The sequence below is a fragment of the Musa acuminata genome, chromosome BXJ2-11 (assembly GCF_036884655.1).
Source record: "Musa acuminata AAA Group cultivar baxijiao chromosome BXJ2-11, Cavendish_Baxijiao_AAA, whole genome shotgun sequence".
NCBI lineage: Eukaryota > Viridiplantae > Streptophyta > Magnoliopsida > Zingiberales > Musaceae > Musa > Musa acuminata.
Window position 1 is genome coordinate 29,422,055 of NC_088348.1, and position 17,404 is coordinate 29,439,458.

At 37.5% G+C, this 17,404-nt stretch overlaps 3 protein-coding genes across 5 annotated transcripts; all 3 read right to left on the reverse strand.

Moving 5' to 3' along the window:
- Positions 1–1,572: 1,572 nt before the first annotated feature.
- On the reverse strand, positions 1,573–6,616 carry LOC135626702 (U4/U6 small nuclear ribonucleoprotein PRP4-like protein). The gene is made up of 5 exons (XM_065132221.1): positions 5,813–6,616; positions 3,513–3,966; positions 3,144–3,341; positions 2,980–3,061; positions 1,573–2,111 (listed from the first exon to the last, which is right to left on the reverse strand). Exons 1-5 carry the CDS (start codon positions 6,574–6,576, stop codon positions 2,017–2,019), a joined length of 1,593 nt encoding a protein of 530 aa, XP_064988293.1. The 5' UTR covers positions 6,577–6,616; the 3' UTR covers positions 1,573–2,016.
- A 590-nt stretch (positions 6,617–7,206) lies between these two features.
- Positions 7,207–13,235, reverse strand: LOC103971948 (pentatricopeptide repeat-containing protein At1g01970). Of its 3 annotated transcripts, none has more exons than XM_009386115.3 (3): positions 12,092–13,235; positions 10,011–10,500; positions 7,207–8,313 (listed from the first exon to the last, which is right to left on the reverse strand). In XM_009386115.3, the coding sequence occupies exons 2-3, from the start codon at positions 10,470–10,472 to the stop codon at positions 7,507–7,509; spliced, it is 1,269 nt and encodes a 422-aa protein (XP_009384390.2). In that variant the 5' UTR covers positions 10,473–10,500; positions 12,092–13,235; the 3' UTR covers positions 7,207–7,506. The 3 variants fall into 3 exon arrangements, with proteins under 3 accessions (XP_009384390.2, XP_064989287.1, XP_064989288.1); XM_065133215.1 differs by having other exon boundaries at positions 10,011–10,234; positions 12,092–13,232; XM_065133216.1 differs by having other exon boundaries at positions 10,011–10,129; positions 12,092–13,231.
- A 367-nt stretch (positions 13,236–13,602) lies between these two features.
- Positions 13,603–16,675, reverse strand: LOC103971949 (uncharacterized). Its single transcript, XM_009386116.3, has 3 exons — positions 16,476–16,675; positions 16,197–16,365; positions 13,603–13,968 (listed from the first exon to the last, which is right to left on the reverse strand). The coding sequence occupies exons 1-3, from the start codon at positions 16,533–16,535 to the stop codon at positions 13,772–13,774; spliced, it is 426 nt and encodes a 141-aa protein (XP_009384391.1). The 5' UTR covers positions 16,536–16,675; the 3' UTR covers positions 13,603–13,771.
- Between the last annotated feature and the right edge of the window lie 729 nt (positions 16,676–17,404).

Here is a 17,404-nt window from a genome sequence, read left to right on the forward strand (position 1 = left end):
TAAATTTTTTTAAAGTGTCAATCCAATTAGATTAAAATTTTGATTTGGTTCGATTAAACCGAATCGAACCGGATCGATTCATTTAAATTTTATATTTTTAAAATTACTTAACATTAAAAATCCATTAACCAAGTTTTAAACCAATTAAATTACGTATTTCCGAAATAGTTTCAATTCGAAGTACCTTATTTTAATGGAACTTTTTAGTTTGAATCGATTCCATTATGTAAGATAATCTATTATCGACCATCTCTAATTAGATAATTATTTTTTATTATAAAGATGAAAGATAAAAGATGGATAAATAGGAGATTCATAAAATCAAGCCCAAATAATTAAGATTTATGATTTTATTATTATTTATATTAAAATATCACTCAAGAATTTTATAGATGATCTATAAGTGATGAATTTGTCAACCTAGAAATTGTAATTTTTGATTTCTAAAATGTACCTATTTTGACATGCACGCTTATAATAACATAATAAAATAATGATAAAATGGAATAATATATTTGGAAAGAAGTTGTCGATACTTAATCACATCGCTATTGGCATTAAATGTTGGATCCAAGTCTTTGAGTGATAATATAGCTACACGAGTACGTATTAAGATTGGTTTGAGTAATTGTCATATTTTTCTCATACAAATACATCCCATGACTTGTGATGATAAGTTTGTCAACTTTGGATTATTACTTTCTTATTTCAAAGAATTTATCATATACATATGCGATTTACACTATGTTAAAAAAATTAGAAATTAATATAATTTATTTTTACTTATTAAAATAGAGCTAATTATATATTAACCTAGCTATATTTAGCATCCTTATTGTCCTTTCTTATTAACCCATGTTTAGCTATATTTAGCATCCTCGTTATCCTATCTTATTAACACATGTAGCATCCTCGTTATCTTATCTTAGTCTCATTTCTCATGCTTCGTTATCATTTTCGGATAGTTTACACCCAACGACGACATGAGTAGACGCTATCAATATTACCGTTGGATAGACTGTCGAAGAGGATAACGAAACTGGAAGAGAGGATAAAACCAAAAAGAAATAACAAAGCTTTCACAAAAATTATTCTTATGTGAAATTAATATATTTTGAATGATGATAATAATAAAATTATCTTTTTATCCCTACTCTTAAGATCATTTCTAAATGTGATAGCACTTAGGTAACTTCCGCAAATAGAGTTAACAACTTGAGAATAAATAAAGATAATGTATAATTAACCCATTTAAATATCACTTAAAGAATTAAGTGATGTACATATTTGCATTTAAGAGCTTAAACAAGTATAATGACATTATTTTCACACACTCATTCAGAATAAATGTAAGCACAACAGAACATAATTTAGTTGTGAATATGCTTCGCTAATTCTAGTGTGTTATACTCAAAAGCATTCATGTATGATTATAAATAATACACTTACAGACCAATTCAGCATACCTACATTCTTATCTCAAATAATGAATCTTATTTTCACACATTTGGTTGTGATAATATAAAAATATAATGACCAGTAAATGATATTTGGTGAAATATTATAGTCAACTTGAAATAAATATGGAACCTCCTTTCACCATTGAAGTTGCGTTGCTCAAAAAGATATGAGGTTCATCAGATACATACTCAAAAAGGTTCAATTGCTCAAACACCTTCCATTAGGGTTTACTTGAATGAACCCCTACCATGTTTTTCTAGCATTCCATTAACGACACCTGAAACTGCAATTTGACAGACACCACAGTGTATGATTTATACATCCAAAGGCTCAGATGAAGTTTCCTCGGTACTTCTGATCAGCAGTCTTGTTCGATGTGCCAAAAAACACCCAGAAGGCCAGATAGATTTGGAACATTAATCTTAATACATGACAGCAGATTTTGGTCAACGGGAACGACGTCATCACTCATCCACCAGGCAATGACAAAGTCAACCAGTGTTTCAGACAAGAATTAAAAGAGGCCATAAAGAAGCCACCTTGATTTGAACAACATTAATCCAAGTCCATGTCATTCTCCTTTCCATTGCTTCTACTCGTCCATATCTTGATGGTGCGGTCGTGTGAGACAGTTGCTATCTGCTGCCCATCTGAGAAACAAACCAATATCATAAAAAGATTTCCATTTCAAATCATAATTACCAGTAAATTTTGGGCATGGTTTGGAAAAAGGAAGCTCCTGTTCTGGAGCTGTGAGATCTATAAGAATGCAACAAGAGGTAATAGAAATGAAAAGACAAATTACCAGACGACTGGATATAAATACAGTAAAACCAGTTCTATTTTCTTAAATCAAATAGTCCTTTCACAATGTGTTCCCACACCATGAGGCTTTGTGAAGGCTTATATGGTCAATCACCATCATTATCATCCATGCCTTTACTGAATTATATGGGTTGGGGTTGCCGATGGAGCACAGAAAGAGGACTCCATCAAAGGCACAACACAGTTTAACAATCAACTACCAGCCTGATATCAGTCCTCTCTAGTTGGCACCAAATACCCAGCATACCAAAACTTTCACAAAAACATCTATAATGCTAGATTTCTGGTAGGAACATGATTTAGGCTCATGCAACCCAAGGTGCACTATCAAAATTTCTCTAGCATTAAACGAAGTCAATAAGGTAGAGACAAGATAATTTGCTAAAAGCAAGAAAAGGCGCAAGAACAAAAAGATACCACCCCAGGGTAAAAGCATATACAACCAAATTCTTTAAAATTACTTCGGTGAATTTTTCAATATAAGCAGAGCAAAGTTTTAAACAATACTGGATTGGCATATGTAGGTTGACAAGATACACTGCCATACACCAAAAAGATACACAGAAAATTGCTTTACATGCTGATGCTTATGGGTATGATTGGTACACCAATATACCAATAGGGGATTGAACTAGTATGGTATTGTCTTATAATGGATTGTTAGAAACCTTGAATAGAAGTATTGCTACTAACCTCTTGTTATATCCAAACTCGTGATCTTAGCTTCATGTCCAGACAAAGTTTTGATAGGCTTGAAATCTTGAGCCGACCAAACCTAATACCAATCAGAAACCCCACTCAGACAAAGAAGCAAAAGATATGTCCACAAAATGTTTCATTTACTACGAGAAACATACCATTGCTTTAGTGTCATATGAAGCAGTAGCCAGAAAAAAGCCTTCCTGGGGTTCAAATTTTACTTGTGAAATGAGGTGCGAATGAGCTGGTATTGTATACAAACTCTTTCTTTTTCTCAAATCCCATATACGGCACGTATTATCCTCGCTACCAGTGGCTAAGCGATACCCATTAGGAGAAAAGCTAAGTCCAAGAACCTGTTACGTGACCCTAAACATTAGATACTTACAAGTTACAACAGTATGAAAATGCAAAAAGAAAATGATCACATTATGAACCTTAAATGAACATGCATGCAGATCATCAATGATGAGAAAGGAGTATCAGAAGAATACAACAGTTTTCTAGTTGAAGTGCCTGTTACTTACTGGCTTAACATGGCCTTCAAAGGCAAGAATGCTTCTTCCAGTACGAAGATCCCATACACGAGCGAGTGCATCAAGACCAGATGATGCTGCTAAAGATCCGTCAGGATGGAAACAAATCCCATATATGCTCCTACTATGCCCCTCTTGAAGTAATAACTCCATCCCAGTATTAATATCCCACAATCTCCATGTCTTATCAAAGCTAGCAGTTCCTATGTATTTTCCTGATGGATGAAATGCAACACGAGCAAGACGATCTAGGTGTCCATCAAATGACCGTAAAAGAGACCCATCAGTGTTCCATAATTTTGCAGTATGATCAGCTGAGGCTGTTACAATATGGTTATCAACAGGAGAGAATGCCACATCAGTTAAACGCTCCGTGTGACCCTTTAAAGTTGCAACTTTCGTTACTTGAGGCATGCTCCATAATTTAGCAACCCCACTAAAAGCACTGAGAGAACAAACAGAAAAATATTAAATCTATGCTTTTATTCTAAAATTCACATCAGTAGGCAGATCTAGGAACAGGTATTTTCATTAACAGCACTAACATCTTCAACAGCAGCATAAATGAAGCAACTCCTTGTTAATGTGGAAAATTTTCTTCAGAGACTTTATAAAAGACTTGTAATCAACCTATACAGTCTCATCTGTTTAAAACTATAGTCTCTAAAACACCTTCCGATATAATTTTCTAACAACAAAGACTACCATCACTTCAACAAGGACCACTGCAAGGGGAAAGGAGAGATAATGAAGACTACTAAGACAAAGAAAAAGACTTTGGAATATCAACATGCTATGTAAAAATAAGAAGGATATAAGGATAAAGAGAGATTGCTGGTGTGCATATCTTTAGTACATGGAATTCATGTTGGCAACATAGGGGCACTGACATATATGGCTTCTTATTGATGTTACAGTCCACATTGATGCCACATATGGCATGACCAAAGATTTTCCAAGCCTAGCCCTTACACATGACTATCAAACCTATCACAAACTTGAAAGCACCAGCAAAGGATTTTTAAATCTCAGTGCGACACTGGTTTCAGCAACCAATTGGACTGAAATTGCATGCTTCAGTAATATATTTTGATCTTTTATTTGGAAAAAAAAAAGACTGAGTTCTTATGCAATGGATTTTAAACACTGCTTTAAATCAGGAAAGCCAAAAGGAGCTCCAATATGTTGCTTCAGAAAATCAGATTTTTCCTATTTTCGGAATGAATTAGGTAAGTTTAACCAATAGATACTAATACTCTGTCCTACACAGTACAAAAACAAAGTTTCTTAAATCTGTTAAAGAAGGACATATGGCTGCATGGATGTACACCTACATGTTCAGTGAAAAAAAAAAAAATCATTGTTTCTGGGCATCATTTTTCTCTTTTCCCTTCTTATTTTTCTTCATCACTAAAAACCCTTCTTTGAAGCTTGAAACAGCTGGAGAAACTAAGCTTCTATCCTATTTGGAATTGCAAAGTCAAAAGTAACGTACAGAAAATAACATTTTAGCACCTAAAGTGAAAGAAGTCAGCTGTCATCTGACACTATTCCAGCTAACTGATTACAGCTCTATATCGTGCTACATTGGATTTGATTGTCATTTATATGCTATAAACCGAAGATGTTAGCCCATCAGCATGTTTTAAGAAGAAGTTCTGGTAAATTTTTCATCTTTATTTTCAGGCCTGATGGTCCACCCCCAGTCAAGAACCAATCTAACATGTTGAATTTCAGCAGAAAGCCAAAAGAAGTCTTTAGATATTACATACATGACATATTGCTAAACTCTAAAGGCAATGTGTTGGTATTGATCATTTCAGATCAATTCTCCTTGAATCAGAGAATACCCGATAGGAGGGTCATAACTTAATAGACAAGGACCAACAGGGGTTGTGATCGTTAAAGCCTTGAGATAAATAGCTTTCTCAACAAGGAGGAGCTCTACATCCTCTAGTAGCATTTGTGCCATTGCATCTACATCTACCAAAGGTTGGTGAATATGTTCTTTGATTCGATGAGGAGACAAAAGAACTACAGGACATCAACGAGAAGTTGATCAAAAAGTAACTTGTAAGTTCAATATGAATGCCGAAGAACTACAGACACTAAGACATGAGAGCCATACTGTCAAATTTATCCGTTCAGAGGCTAGCTAGCACTCTAAACAAACTCAAGAAATAGAACAAGAAGCCAACAAATTTCCCAGTGCCCCAGTAAAAGATAGAGATGACTAACCCTCAGTAACCCAAGAGAAAAGAAAAGGTTCTATGTAAAAGATTAAATGGTACCTCGTGGCGAGCATCGTGCCATCATGAGAGAAGGAACACCCGGAAAGCGGCCGGTCATCCCCGATCTCACTGCATTCAAGGACTAACCCGCCTGCCTGATTCACTACAAACTCGGCCTCAGCCTCTTCATCCTCGTCAGGGTCGTCCCTCCTCCTCCTCGCCCTCTCGAGCCTAGCCTTCGCCCTAGCGACCGACCACTTGGCTATCTCCACCCTTGTCTCAAAAAGCTCTTTCGATCCTTCCGTGTAGAAGGGGTACTGATGCGGTCCCTCATCCTCGGCGGCAGCTCCGGCGGTCGTCACTGCAGCCTGCTCGTCCTCGTGGGCCTTGAGGAGGCGCTCCAGCTGGCCCTCGGAGTCAAGGCGGACCATGATGGACCGGAGCCGGTCGCGGCGCTCCATCTCGCGCTCGCCAAAGAGGGTAACGGGCTCGCCGAGGCGACGGAGTCGGGCGCGAACGGCGGAGTCGTTCGTGGGGACGGCCATGGCGTAGGCGCGGCGCTTCATTAGGAGCTCCTGGACGAGCTTCTCCTGGCGCTCCCGGGCCAGGCGGCTCTCCTCGGAGACCTCGTAGTCGTCGGCCGAGGGGCGGGGGATGGAGCCCTCGCGGTCGGAGTCGGATCCGACGGAGGCGCGGAGTACGGGAGGAACCGGGATGGGAGCGATAGGTGGGGGCGGGCCGAGGGCGGCAGGGACCGGTGGCGCAGGGGCGTGGTCGGGCGGAGGAGGGGCGGGGTTTAGGGTTCGGGGGGCGTCGTCCTCCATGGCTCGCGGCTGGATGCTTCGGAATTGGCCCGTTCGAGACAATCACTAAGAGAACCGTCCTCTTCTTGTTATATTCTAGAATTTTCAGCATTGGCCCTTTGTTGGATCAAAGAATATTTAAATATTTTATTATTTATAGTAATATATATATATATATATATATTCTTTTTTATTATTTCTTTCTGTAATATTTATATTAATTTAATTATTTTATCTAATTATAATTTGGAAATTTTGCCATAAATTGGGTTTTGGCTTTCCCTGAATTATGCATTTTAAAGAATTAGTGCTCTCTTTTTCTGAAAAATTTATCTTTGAATTTTATATTAACTTAATATTTTTGTACATTCTTTCTTACATCTACACAATACATTTTTAAGACAAAATATTTTATATATTTTTTATTAATTATATGCATTCATCAATAGGAATTTTTGATTGAAAATGTTAAAGATAACTAATTACAATAAATAATTTATAATTAATCCTGATGACACGTGAGAACCAAATTTCTCTGGTATATCTATAAAAGATTCTCTCTTTCCTCGAGTCAAACTTCCACCTTCCTTAGAACACTGTACCGGAATGAAACTACAAACAGATACAGAGGTTTTGTTAGGGACTGCAGAATGAACGTAACTTGTAATGATAATTCTGCAGAACCTCATGCAGTCGCATAAAACATTACATCTGCAAAAGATTGTGTGGTGTCATAGCACTTTGTTATACAAGCATTACAAGGAATCAAACTCCCACCTTCCCTGACAGCAAATTCTCTTAGAACATTACATCTGAATGCAACTATAGACAGATAAAGAGGCTTTGTCGGGGACTGCTAAATGTGATGAACATAACGTTTACTGATATCTGAAGAACATCATGCAGTGGCATCAAACATTACATGTGAAAAAGATTTTGTCGTGTGTCATATCACTTTGTTTTACAAGCATTATAAGGAGTGAAACTTCCAGCTCCCTCGACAACAAATTCTCTTAGAACTTGCTGCACTTCACCCACCACTCCAAGCCTTCTAAACCACCCAACCAAGACTTGTGAGGCTTCGTCAGCAATCAGAACACCATTATGCTCCAGTTCTATCAAAAAAGAGAGCGCTGCATCGAGATTGTTCTCTCTTTCGTAAGCTCCCAGCATCAGGGCAATACATCTATCGCTTGGTTCAAGACCAGCAATCCTCATATTCTCCAATACGCTGTGTGCTTTGCTGCTCTGACCAGCCATGCAGTAAGCATTGATAAGAAGAGCACAGAGCCTGATGTCAGGAACTATTCCAGCAAATTGTATGGAGTTGAAAACTCTTTGAGCTCCATCTGCATTGCCATTGGTGGAATAAGCTCTAAGCAATGCCTTGTAGACTTCCTTGCCGGCATAAAATTCTTGTTCCTCCATTTCCTTCATTAATCTCTCTGCATGCTCTAGCATTTCAGCCCTGATATAGGCCATCAACATTGAGCCATAAGCTCTTTTGTCAAGAGGCAAACCGAGCAGCTTGATCTCTTCAAATGCTTCCTTGGCACGATCGAGATGTCCAGCCTTGCTGTACATGTGAATGAGGACAGTAAGTGTAACTTGATCGCAAGGGAATCCTCTTTTTATCATGGCCTGAAATGAGTTTTCAGCATTTTCCAAGAGATTTTGCTTTGCATAGAGGTCAATCAATTTGGTGTAGTCGCGGACATTAGCTTCAAAAGAATTTTCGAGCAGTGCATATTCCATTACCTAACATGATGCAATTGGCAGATTAGTGAAATTATAGTTAATGGCCGGTTCCATCACAAAGAGACTACAATGAAAGAAGCGAGGTATCTCTGGAATACACTACTCATTTCTTTTGCCATCTGGAAAGATTTTGTGCAGAACACCACAAAACACAATAAAAAATTGGTTACATATCTATTCGCCAGTATAATCCATGAACCAAAGTTAACACACAACACGAGCTTATCCTAAATAATTTCTAGGATAACCAAGAAACCAGAAATAGCGTCCCTAATATTTTGGAACCAATTGTTTCACTAGTAAGTTATTTCGTGTAATCCACAGTGTGCAGGGAGTTTTGACTGACTACTACATTCCACGTTAACATTGATTTTTTTTTTTCAAAGTTTTGATAGAGGAGTATCATTTATGGATTCATCTAGCCGAACTATTCTTTTTTTTTCTTTTTTCTTTTCATGTTAGACTTGCTGTTTACTTCTTAGTCAAAATAAGATACATGAGCTATAGGTACAATCACTTAAAATAAGGAACTAAAAACTAAAAATAGGGTAGTTATGGCTAATCCATATTGACCATGAAAGACAAATACTTCACAAATGATTATTCAAATTCCAAATTTAGACTAGGGAGATCCTATAAGAGTCCTCTATGATAATAGGGATTGAGCAGTACTTAACTTCATTGGCAACTCACCTACTAGCCCCTAATTAGGGAAATTGAACTCGTACTAATTGCCTCTAAAATTATTACATCATTCACATATTGCATATTTTCAATAAAATTTCAAATAGTTGCGACAAAGTCTGCAAGCTTTATATTGTTCCCTTCTTAGTTCTTGGCTTTTTTTTATAGAAGGACCTTATCGAACATTTGCAAGTGATCTTACATCAGAAAACAAGTTTATAACAAACTAGGCTGGATGTTCTATACAAAAGAGGTCATGTTTTGAAGGTGGTAAATTGGTAGATCCTGTACCAGGTAAAATTCATGTCAGGAAAACTCGGGATGATTCCTAACATAAATATTAATTTGCAGTTGACACTGAAAAAAAGTAGATCTGAATATTGCCTGATCTAGCATGATGCTCAGTACATTTTTTCTTCTTACACTGTATCTCAAGAAAATTCATCAGGAAACAGATGCAGTTCCCAAAACGGTGGATCTTACTAAAGTCCAATGTCACTCAACTGAATGACAATTAAAACCAAAGCAATGATGCACCTAATTATGAATGTATATCACACATGTTAACTGTATGAATATAAAATCCTTTGCTAAAGATTTAGCAAACAACTTTATGAAATTGGAAGGCAGAAGGAAATCTAAATCTTATACTTTGCATAATAGAGTATGAAAAAGTTGTTGAAACTAGATGCAATAAACCAGGCTAGCGGTCAATCCATGATGAAGAGAAATGGTTAATTTCATAGCATGAAGATGTCATTGGCAAAGATTAAACAGTTCAAATCCTGAACAAAGTATGACAACTTTCACTTTAAAAGTTCAAAGAACTTAAGATTCAAAAAGTGTTAAAATACAAATGATACGTAGATGAATTGAAACAGGTAAGATATAACTCGTTGAAGAAATTATGACAGCTTTCACCATAAAAGTTAAAAGAACATAAGATTAAAAAAGGGATACAATACAAATGATACATTGATGAATTGAAACAGGTAAGATATAACTCACTGAACCTCAAAAAGGAGAGGGTTTTCCATCCTCTTAATTTCTTTCAAGATTGCCAACCAATCAGCTCTTCTGGGTTTCATGACCTTCACCCAAGCAGCCAAGAGGAGAGACAAATCATCAGCATCTGGAGAAAAGCAGATTAGACGCTTCATAAGGGCCTTGCAGCGGTTGGACATCTTTAAAGGAAGTTGAGAAATAGCCTTCTTCTGGTCATCCGTTAAATCAGGTCCTACATTCATCCATTTAAGCTTTATTTCTTCTTTCTCATCAGACTCATCAAATTCACATCCATGGACAGTTGCTGATGATTGGATAAATGTTGAAGCATGTGATTTCCTTTGATGCTCTCTCATATGCCAATTAGAGACATGTATGCAAGGAAGTTTGCAAAATGTTTTGTTGGATACAGTGGCTAGGACACTCGGCCATTGGGCATTGGATAACAGAAATGGAGAAAGACAAGGCATTATGTTGAAAAAGAATTACTTGAGTGATCTGTAAATATTTCAATTTTTGTCAATAATAACACTTCCTAAATTTTACACAAAAGTAAAATTGTCATAAAAGGAAGCTAAGAGAGAAGTCTTACAGAAAATGACAACAGAACAAGTCAAATTATATTCACAGGGCAAAGATAAGAAACTTTTTTTCACTAACTAAAAATAGCAAGCGATGCAGTTTACACACTTATATAAACTTAGATCAACAAAGAGAACCAACTCATTTTTTACCATTAAACCTGTTCATGATTATTTCTCACAGGATAAGAAAAAATAATTGTTAACTTGGACTGAATCCAGAGCATAACAGCAACCTTAGCCAACGTAATGTGCAAGAATCAAATCTAAAGAGGTGTTCTTTAGGATAATGTATAAATTATAACAATGCTGACAAAAAGCAGGAATACCATGAACAAAGCAATTCATACAAAATCAAACATCATTTGAGACCGCGTGTCCACTTCACAATGATGTTTTTAAGATATTGTTTCGCTCTCTAATCAGCAAACTAGGAAAAGGTTTTCAAACGCAAGCCAAAAAAAACATCTATAGTGCTAGCACTTTCACTAGAAAATATCTAAGGATTGAGTAGATTGACTTGAGCAGAATAAACTTCTTTGAGATTTGTGATAGACTTTTTAGACTGACAACCTTCATTTTACTTTGAATATGCACAGCGAGACCTAAAAGTCATTAATGCACCAGAATTTTGGTGTCTCTCTTGCAGAGCTAAAAATATTCATTCCCTTCAGTGGATCATACTAATTAGATACCAACTAGTAATCCAGACTTCAATCATGTCAAATGATGAACGAAAATAGTAGGTTTAAGTTTAACTATACAGAAATCTGAAAAGTCAAGATGGTTCCTGAACAAAAGTTTAGTTTGCAATTTCAAGCCAAGAATAATATGATAAATCTTAACATGAGTTAGTTTATAGATAAGTGAAATGCCTCTCAAACAACAAACAAGTTATAGTTGTAAGTGAAGGCAAGGAAGTCAAATTCGCTTGCCAAGAAATGGAACGTCAGAACTTATGTATTAGTACTAAATGGAACCAGTGTTCATATGTAAGAGAAGAAAAGTGCAAATAGCAAAATTGATCGACAGACGATGTTGCCCAAAGCATACTACAAAATATATCAGAGGTTAAAACAGTATCAATGGGTTTTCTGCATCTTATAAGTATTGATAGCCATGTGTCAAGAAAAAAACAGGCCAGTTCATTGAAAGTTTCTCTCACACACATTTCATCAAACAATTTCCTTCCACTATCCAAGCCTAGCCGTGCCTGACCGAATAATGACACTTCCTCGTTAAAAAAGTGCAACATATCAAACCCTGCCTACGTGTCTCTTGGACCACAAATGGCACAGCTAAGATGATGAACTATATACAAATGACTTGCAGTTTTCCACCCTTTTAGATCCGTTCCAAGAATCAGCACCACCACTACCATCCAGAACCGTCAACCAAAGGGTTTATCAAACTAATGTTCCAATGAGCATTTCATCGAGCAATAAACGTGCTAGTTATAAAATCAAACATACAGAAACGTAGCACCAATCAGGGAATACTATACTGACCTCAAGTACAATAAGAAGCAAACCAGAATTCCAAGCACTTTGATTTCCTTCAGCTCCTCTTGCTATTTCTCTTCAATGATAGAGTAACATAAGAAGGTATATATAGGAGAATTGAGGACCACCGGACGCATTCAACTCTGCTTAGTCCCGAACTCATCCACACGCCGGCAAATAAATATATCCCCACAAAATGCCCTCCAATTTAGTGACGATATGCTACAACGCGCTTGGAGATTCGCGAACCCGAGAAGCCCACGTGGGTTCGTTTAGCGATTCCTCTCCTGATGGGGCTTAATCCACCGCCCACGCCGTTGTCCTCCGCCGTCTCCAGGACGACGACCCCCGACCACCTCTGCTACCCCGCCTACTCCTCGCTCCTCTACCGCCTCGCCAAGGCGCCCCTGCAGCGAAGCGGCTTTGAACACTCTGCCAAGCCTCTTCCCTCCAATCCCTCAAGTCCCTGCTCGCTGCGATCGCTGGCAACCGTTGTCTCGGCCGGGCCAGGAGCTTTCTCGGCTTCGGCTTGACCCAACGCCGTCTTCAGCCAACATCGTCCTCCAAAATTGCTGCGAGAAGCAAGGATTCGGCTGCACGCCACTGGTTCGATGAAATGCTCGTTACAGAGACCGGCCTAAGGTCTGTTTCTTACAATGTCCTTATTGGGAATTCGGTAGGAATGACGACTTGGACAGCAACGTGAGATTGAAGAATAAGAGGTACGACATTGCGAGGAAGTTGGTGTGCTCGACATGGAGTACCGATGCTGCAAGGAATTGCGGACGAAGAGGAGGAACCTCACAGCTGAGGTCGTGATGTACGACATATACAGATGAGTTCAAGAAGGAATTGCGGACCTCGAACGCGAAGCTGACAGGCAGGCATTGTCCCCCGCGCGGGGAGCGTCAGGTGTTTGATAGTGGGGCTCTGTGATGGTGGGAGGAAGATGGGATTAGATGCAGAGGGACGACAAGCTTTGCTTGTGACAGATCCACTTCCAATTGAGCTATCCTTCGTGAGCTTGCGAAAGATGGTGACTAAAAGTAATGGATTGGGTTTTTGCTCATACAGAATTAATTTGTTGCAAAATCATACTTCTACAGAAATTTGTTCATGATATTCCCATCCACTAGAAAAAAAATACCAACAAGATGAACAAAACAGAAAGTTCAGATGTTATTCTTGATCAACATGTGGTATTTGTGCTCATCCTTCAACCTTTGTGCAATCTCATTCCACCATTACTCCTATCTCACAGTTTCTTCCATGTCTGTGACCTTTGACACCATCTCATTTCCTCATAGTTTGTAGAATTAGTTGCCTAGTCAAATTCCACTTAATCATCTTCTGTGGCCACATCTTTTACTTGTTTTTGTACTCAATTTATCATTGTATTCAATTTATTTCTCCAACCATGTTATTTCTGTTCACCTTCCTATGTGTTCTCTGGTTTTCCCAGATGAATGGCTAATCACAGGATGCAATATCTTGAAAATATTTCCAACACACAAAAAAACACACAAATAGAACTTACCTTTTACTTAAGGAGAGAAAACTCAAATAGTTTGGCAATACAATATTCCATAGGAAGTAACTTGTAGTCTTGTTTAATGAAACAAACCCACACACAAAAGAAGAAGAAGAAGAAGAAGAAAACTACATAATTATAGTCGGGAATACTGTTCATCTCCCTAACAAGGCAACACGGTCTTTTTGGATCACTTGAGAGAGGTTGAGATCAAAAAGTTCACACCGAATCGGCATCTCCATCTCATAGAATGGGTTCTTCAGAACATAATCTGTGTATAACTCATAGATCACTTTCAGCAAAGCTTCCATATGCAATGTGCCAGGCTCGCAGACAACAAAAAACTTTGTTCCTGGAATAGAATTTTGGGGGAAAAAAATTAAAAAATGTACAGATATTAATGCAGTGTGGAATTCAAATGAATGAGAACATATCATACTAAAGATAACAATGTTAGCTTGGTGTCATGAAATAATGCCAAAGTACAAGAAAGTTGTGTGGATTATCCTTGACAAATACACATATTAAGCAACCAGAATGTAACTTTGAGACAGGTTGCGAATGATCCAGTCATTCAGATTTGCAACCTATATTTGTATGTCAAAAGCAAATTGAAAACAACGTACAGACATGAACACAAGCATACCTCAGTGATTCATGGCAATGAAAACAACGTACAGACATGAACACAAAAAGTAAACTAAAATAGAACACAAACTTCAGTACTAGCACTTCTTGTTTCTGCCCGGATCACAGCTTAATAAATCCTATGTAGCATGCTGTTTTAATGAGCCATCAACAGCCAAAGCATTTTTCGGCTAATAGAAGTCTAACACTAGGCTAAAAGGATATACCATCTTAACAGTCAGATAATGAAAAAAAAAAAGCCCAGAAACACTAGATTTATGCATTTGACCTATGAGATTGAATCATTTGAAATTTGACACACCAGTAGATTATGCAATATTTTTCTCCCTGAACTTTCTGTTCCTTTTTTTCACAATCCTCTTGCAGTATAAATACCATAAAATTGACAAAGACAGACTAAAAGATATAGCAGCCATGACAGGATTTGCTTTTTAGGAAAACTTATAAAGAACAGTGGGGAAAACTTGTAAAGTTTTCAGTGTTTCATTAAACTTCAGGTGTTCTCTGAAATCCAACAGTATATTTGTCACAGTCACGATGGTACCTGGTTTTCTTGGTACATATTTTCTGATGATATTTTTCTAATTAAACTGAGTTTCATCAAGATTCTTCTTCTGAAGTTTGGTCACAGAGAAAGACACTGGAATTTATAAGTTATAGACCAAGTAGAAGTAAAACTGAGTTTATGAAATGCAACTTCGACGATACAACAAGAGTAGAGTATGTTTAAAATTCTTGGATGAAAAGTTCCAAGTAGTTTAGGAATTTTGAATCTATTATTCAATAAGAACAGATTGATGAAGATATTGTTTTAGAATGTAAGGGACATCAGGAACTTGTAGAATCATTCTGTCTCTTTGATTATAATTAATATTTCACACTTGAAAAATCAGATTAGGACTGATCAGGTCAGATTGGTGAGATCAAAGTCAACAGAAAATGCACTAGTTGGGTGAAGTGAAACCAATTATATCAAAAGACCAAAGAAAAGTTATTAGAAACCATACAAAATGATGTGATTGATCTTAATTAGACCAATTGTATCATAACAGAGTTAAATGACAAGAAAAGATTCATGTTACTGAACCTTAATAAGTGGGACACTACATCCTGTTGCTCTAGTTTCTAAAGACAACCACGTATTTGTAAAACTACGCATAAGCTTTATTTGCAGTAACTATTTGTCAGGACTACAGCTTCCAAACACCTTAAAAAGGCACCTTCAAGCCAATCAGTCGTTCATTCACAGATCAAGTTGGATACATATTCTTGCGATACAAAGTTCTTGATAAAATCAAAAGTTTACTAATATAAAAAGTTATGTGCATCAAATCCATAATACTTTCTTGCTCAGAATAAGAAAGAAAATCATGATTAACACAATCAGAAATCGTATGGTCCAACTCATCTCAATCTACTAAAGAAATCATATTTCAAGATCCAAAATAATTCAGCTTCCCATCATTGAAATATCTGTAACTAAAAGTTCAGGGCACCTCATACACATCTTCTGATCCTGCACTTTGTTCTCTTTTCCTCAACCCACCCTCATTTTCCCAGTAATACCATTTGATTCTCATGCACATCATCTGATCCTGTGCTTTCTTCCCTTTCCCAGGAATATACCATTTGCTTCAACAAAATCGCATCATATGTTGCTACATCCAACGCACTAAAGTATGACTACAAAATTTATGCTTCATATCAAATTCTTAAAAAAAAACACAAAAACAATAACAAAATGTTGCTACTCCTTACGCAATTCAAAATTAATCGTCTAAATCAAAGTGTTAGCCTTAAACAAAACTCGCAATCACATCCACAAGTCCTTTCTCATTCATCACAAATCAAAATTCACAAAAGATGAATAGCACAAAACGTAGTACAGAAGTATCTCAAAGGCATAACGACAGATCCGATTAGGGTTAGTACCAGTGAGGGACTGGAAGCAGTGGAGATCAAAGGTGTGAGCTTGTAGGAGTTCAATGCCGGCGCAACCGGTGGTGGGCGACAGCTGCTGCGAGATGGCGTGCATCGAGTGCCACAAGCTCGCCAACCGCAGGCTGTCATTCGTGTCCATCCGCCCCGCCGATCCGTAATCCTACCAACGGAAGCCCGGCCAAGAATCAAGAAATCTTTATAAGGATCGAATCAAAAAGCACACTGAACACAAAAGCGGCTTGAGGGATTTTAGGGCTCCCACCGACCGACCTTGTAGAAGATGAGACCGCCGGATTTGTTGATGATGAAGAGACTATAGATCGCCGCCATGGGGGATATCGAACAGTGGGCAAGACGAAGGCCTGTACGAGGCTCGGAGACGGCGGAGCCGCTTGTCGACGGTGGTGACGACGACCACAGCGTGGAGAGGAGCCGCGGCGGACGCGAGGAGAGTCTTCTCAGACTCGCACCCACGGGCTTATGCTCATTAAATGAAGAAATACTTCTCTACTTGCTGCATCGCACCCGGAAGAGCTACCTGTCATATTACTAGAGCAATAGACGATGATCTTGTGGGCCCTACCACTTCGACCATTGCTTCCTCCACTTATTATGCAGGTATAAGCTGGGATAATCACTTAAGAAACAGGAAAGGAGACGTTCTCGAGAAAATAATTGGAGTAGATTCTACTAATAAGATTAGTTAATTTAAACATTTTATTTTTGTTTTAAAGGGTTACTTATCCAAACAAATGCATGAAAAAGAAATATACATTTGACTCACATATATACAAGAAATATATATTCATAGTTAGACTGGTAATTACAGTTGTACAAAATAAAAATTTTATGATAGCATTCATCCTATTCGCTCGTACTCTAATAATTATAAAGTTGTACAAAATAAAAATCTTATGATAATATTCATCCTTCCACTACGATGCCAAAAGTATACAATGAGGATTTTTTGTCTAATTTATTTATTTTTTTATACTTGTGATGTTTGTAAGTGAGTTGATCTTTGCGGACGTAAATCGTAAGGGTGAAGTACGACTTAGATAGTTCATATATTTACCGTAAGGGTACCTCGCGATTTAGATAATGTAAGCTAAGTTCACATCTTGATCGCAAAGATGCCTCGGGCTTTATGCAATCCTAGTTATTATTTGAAACTTAGATAACAGAACGGATATTTACCA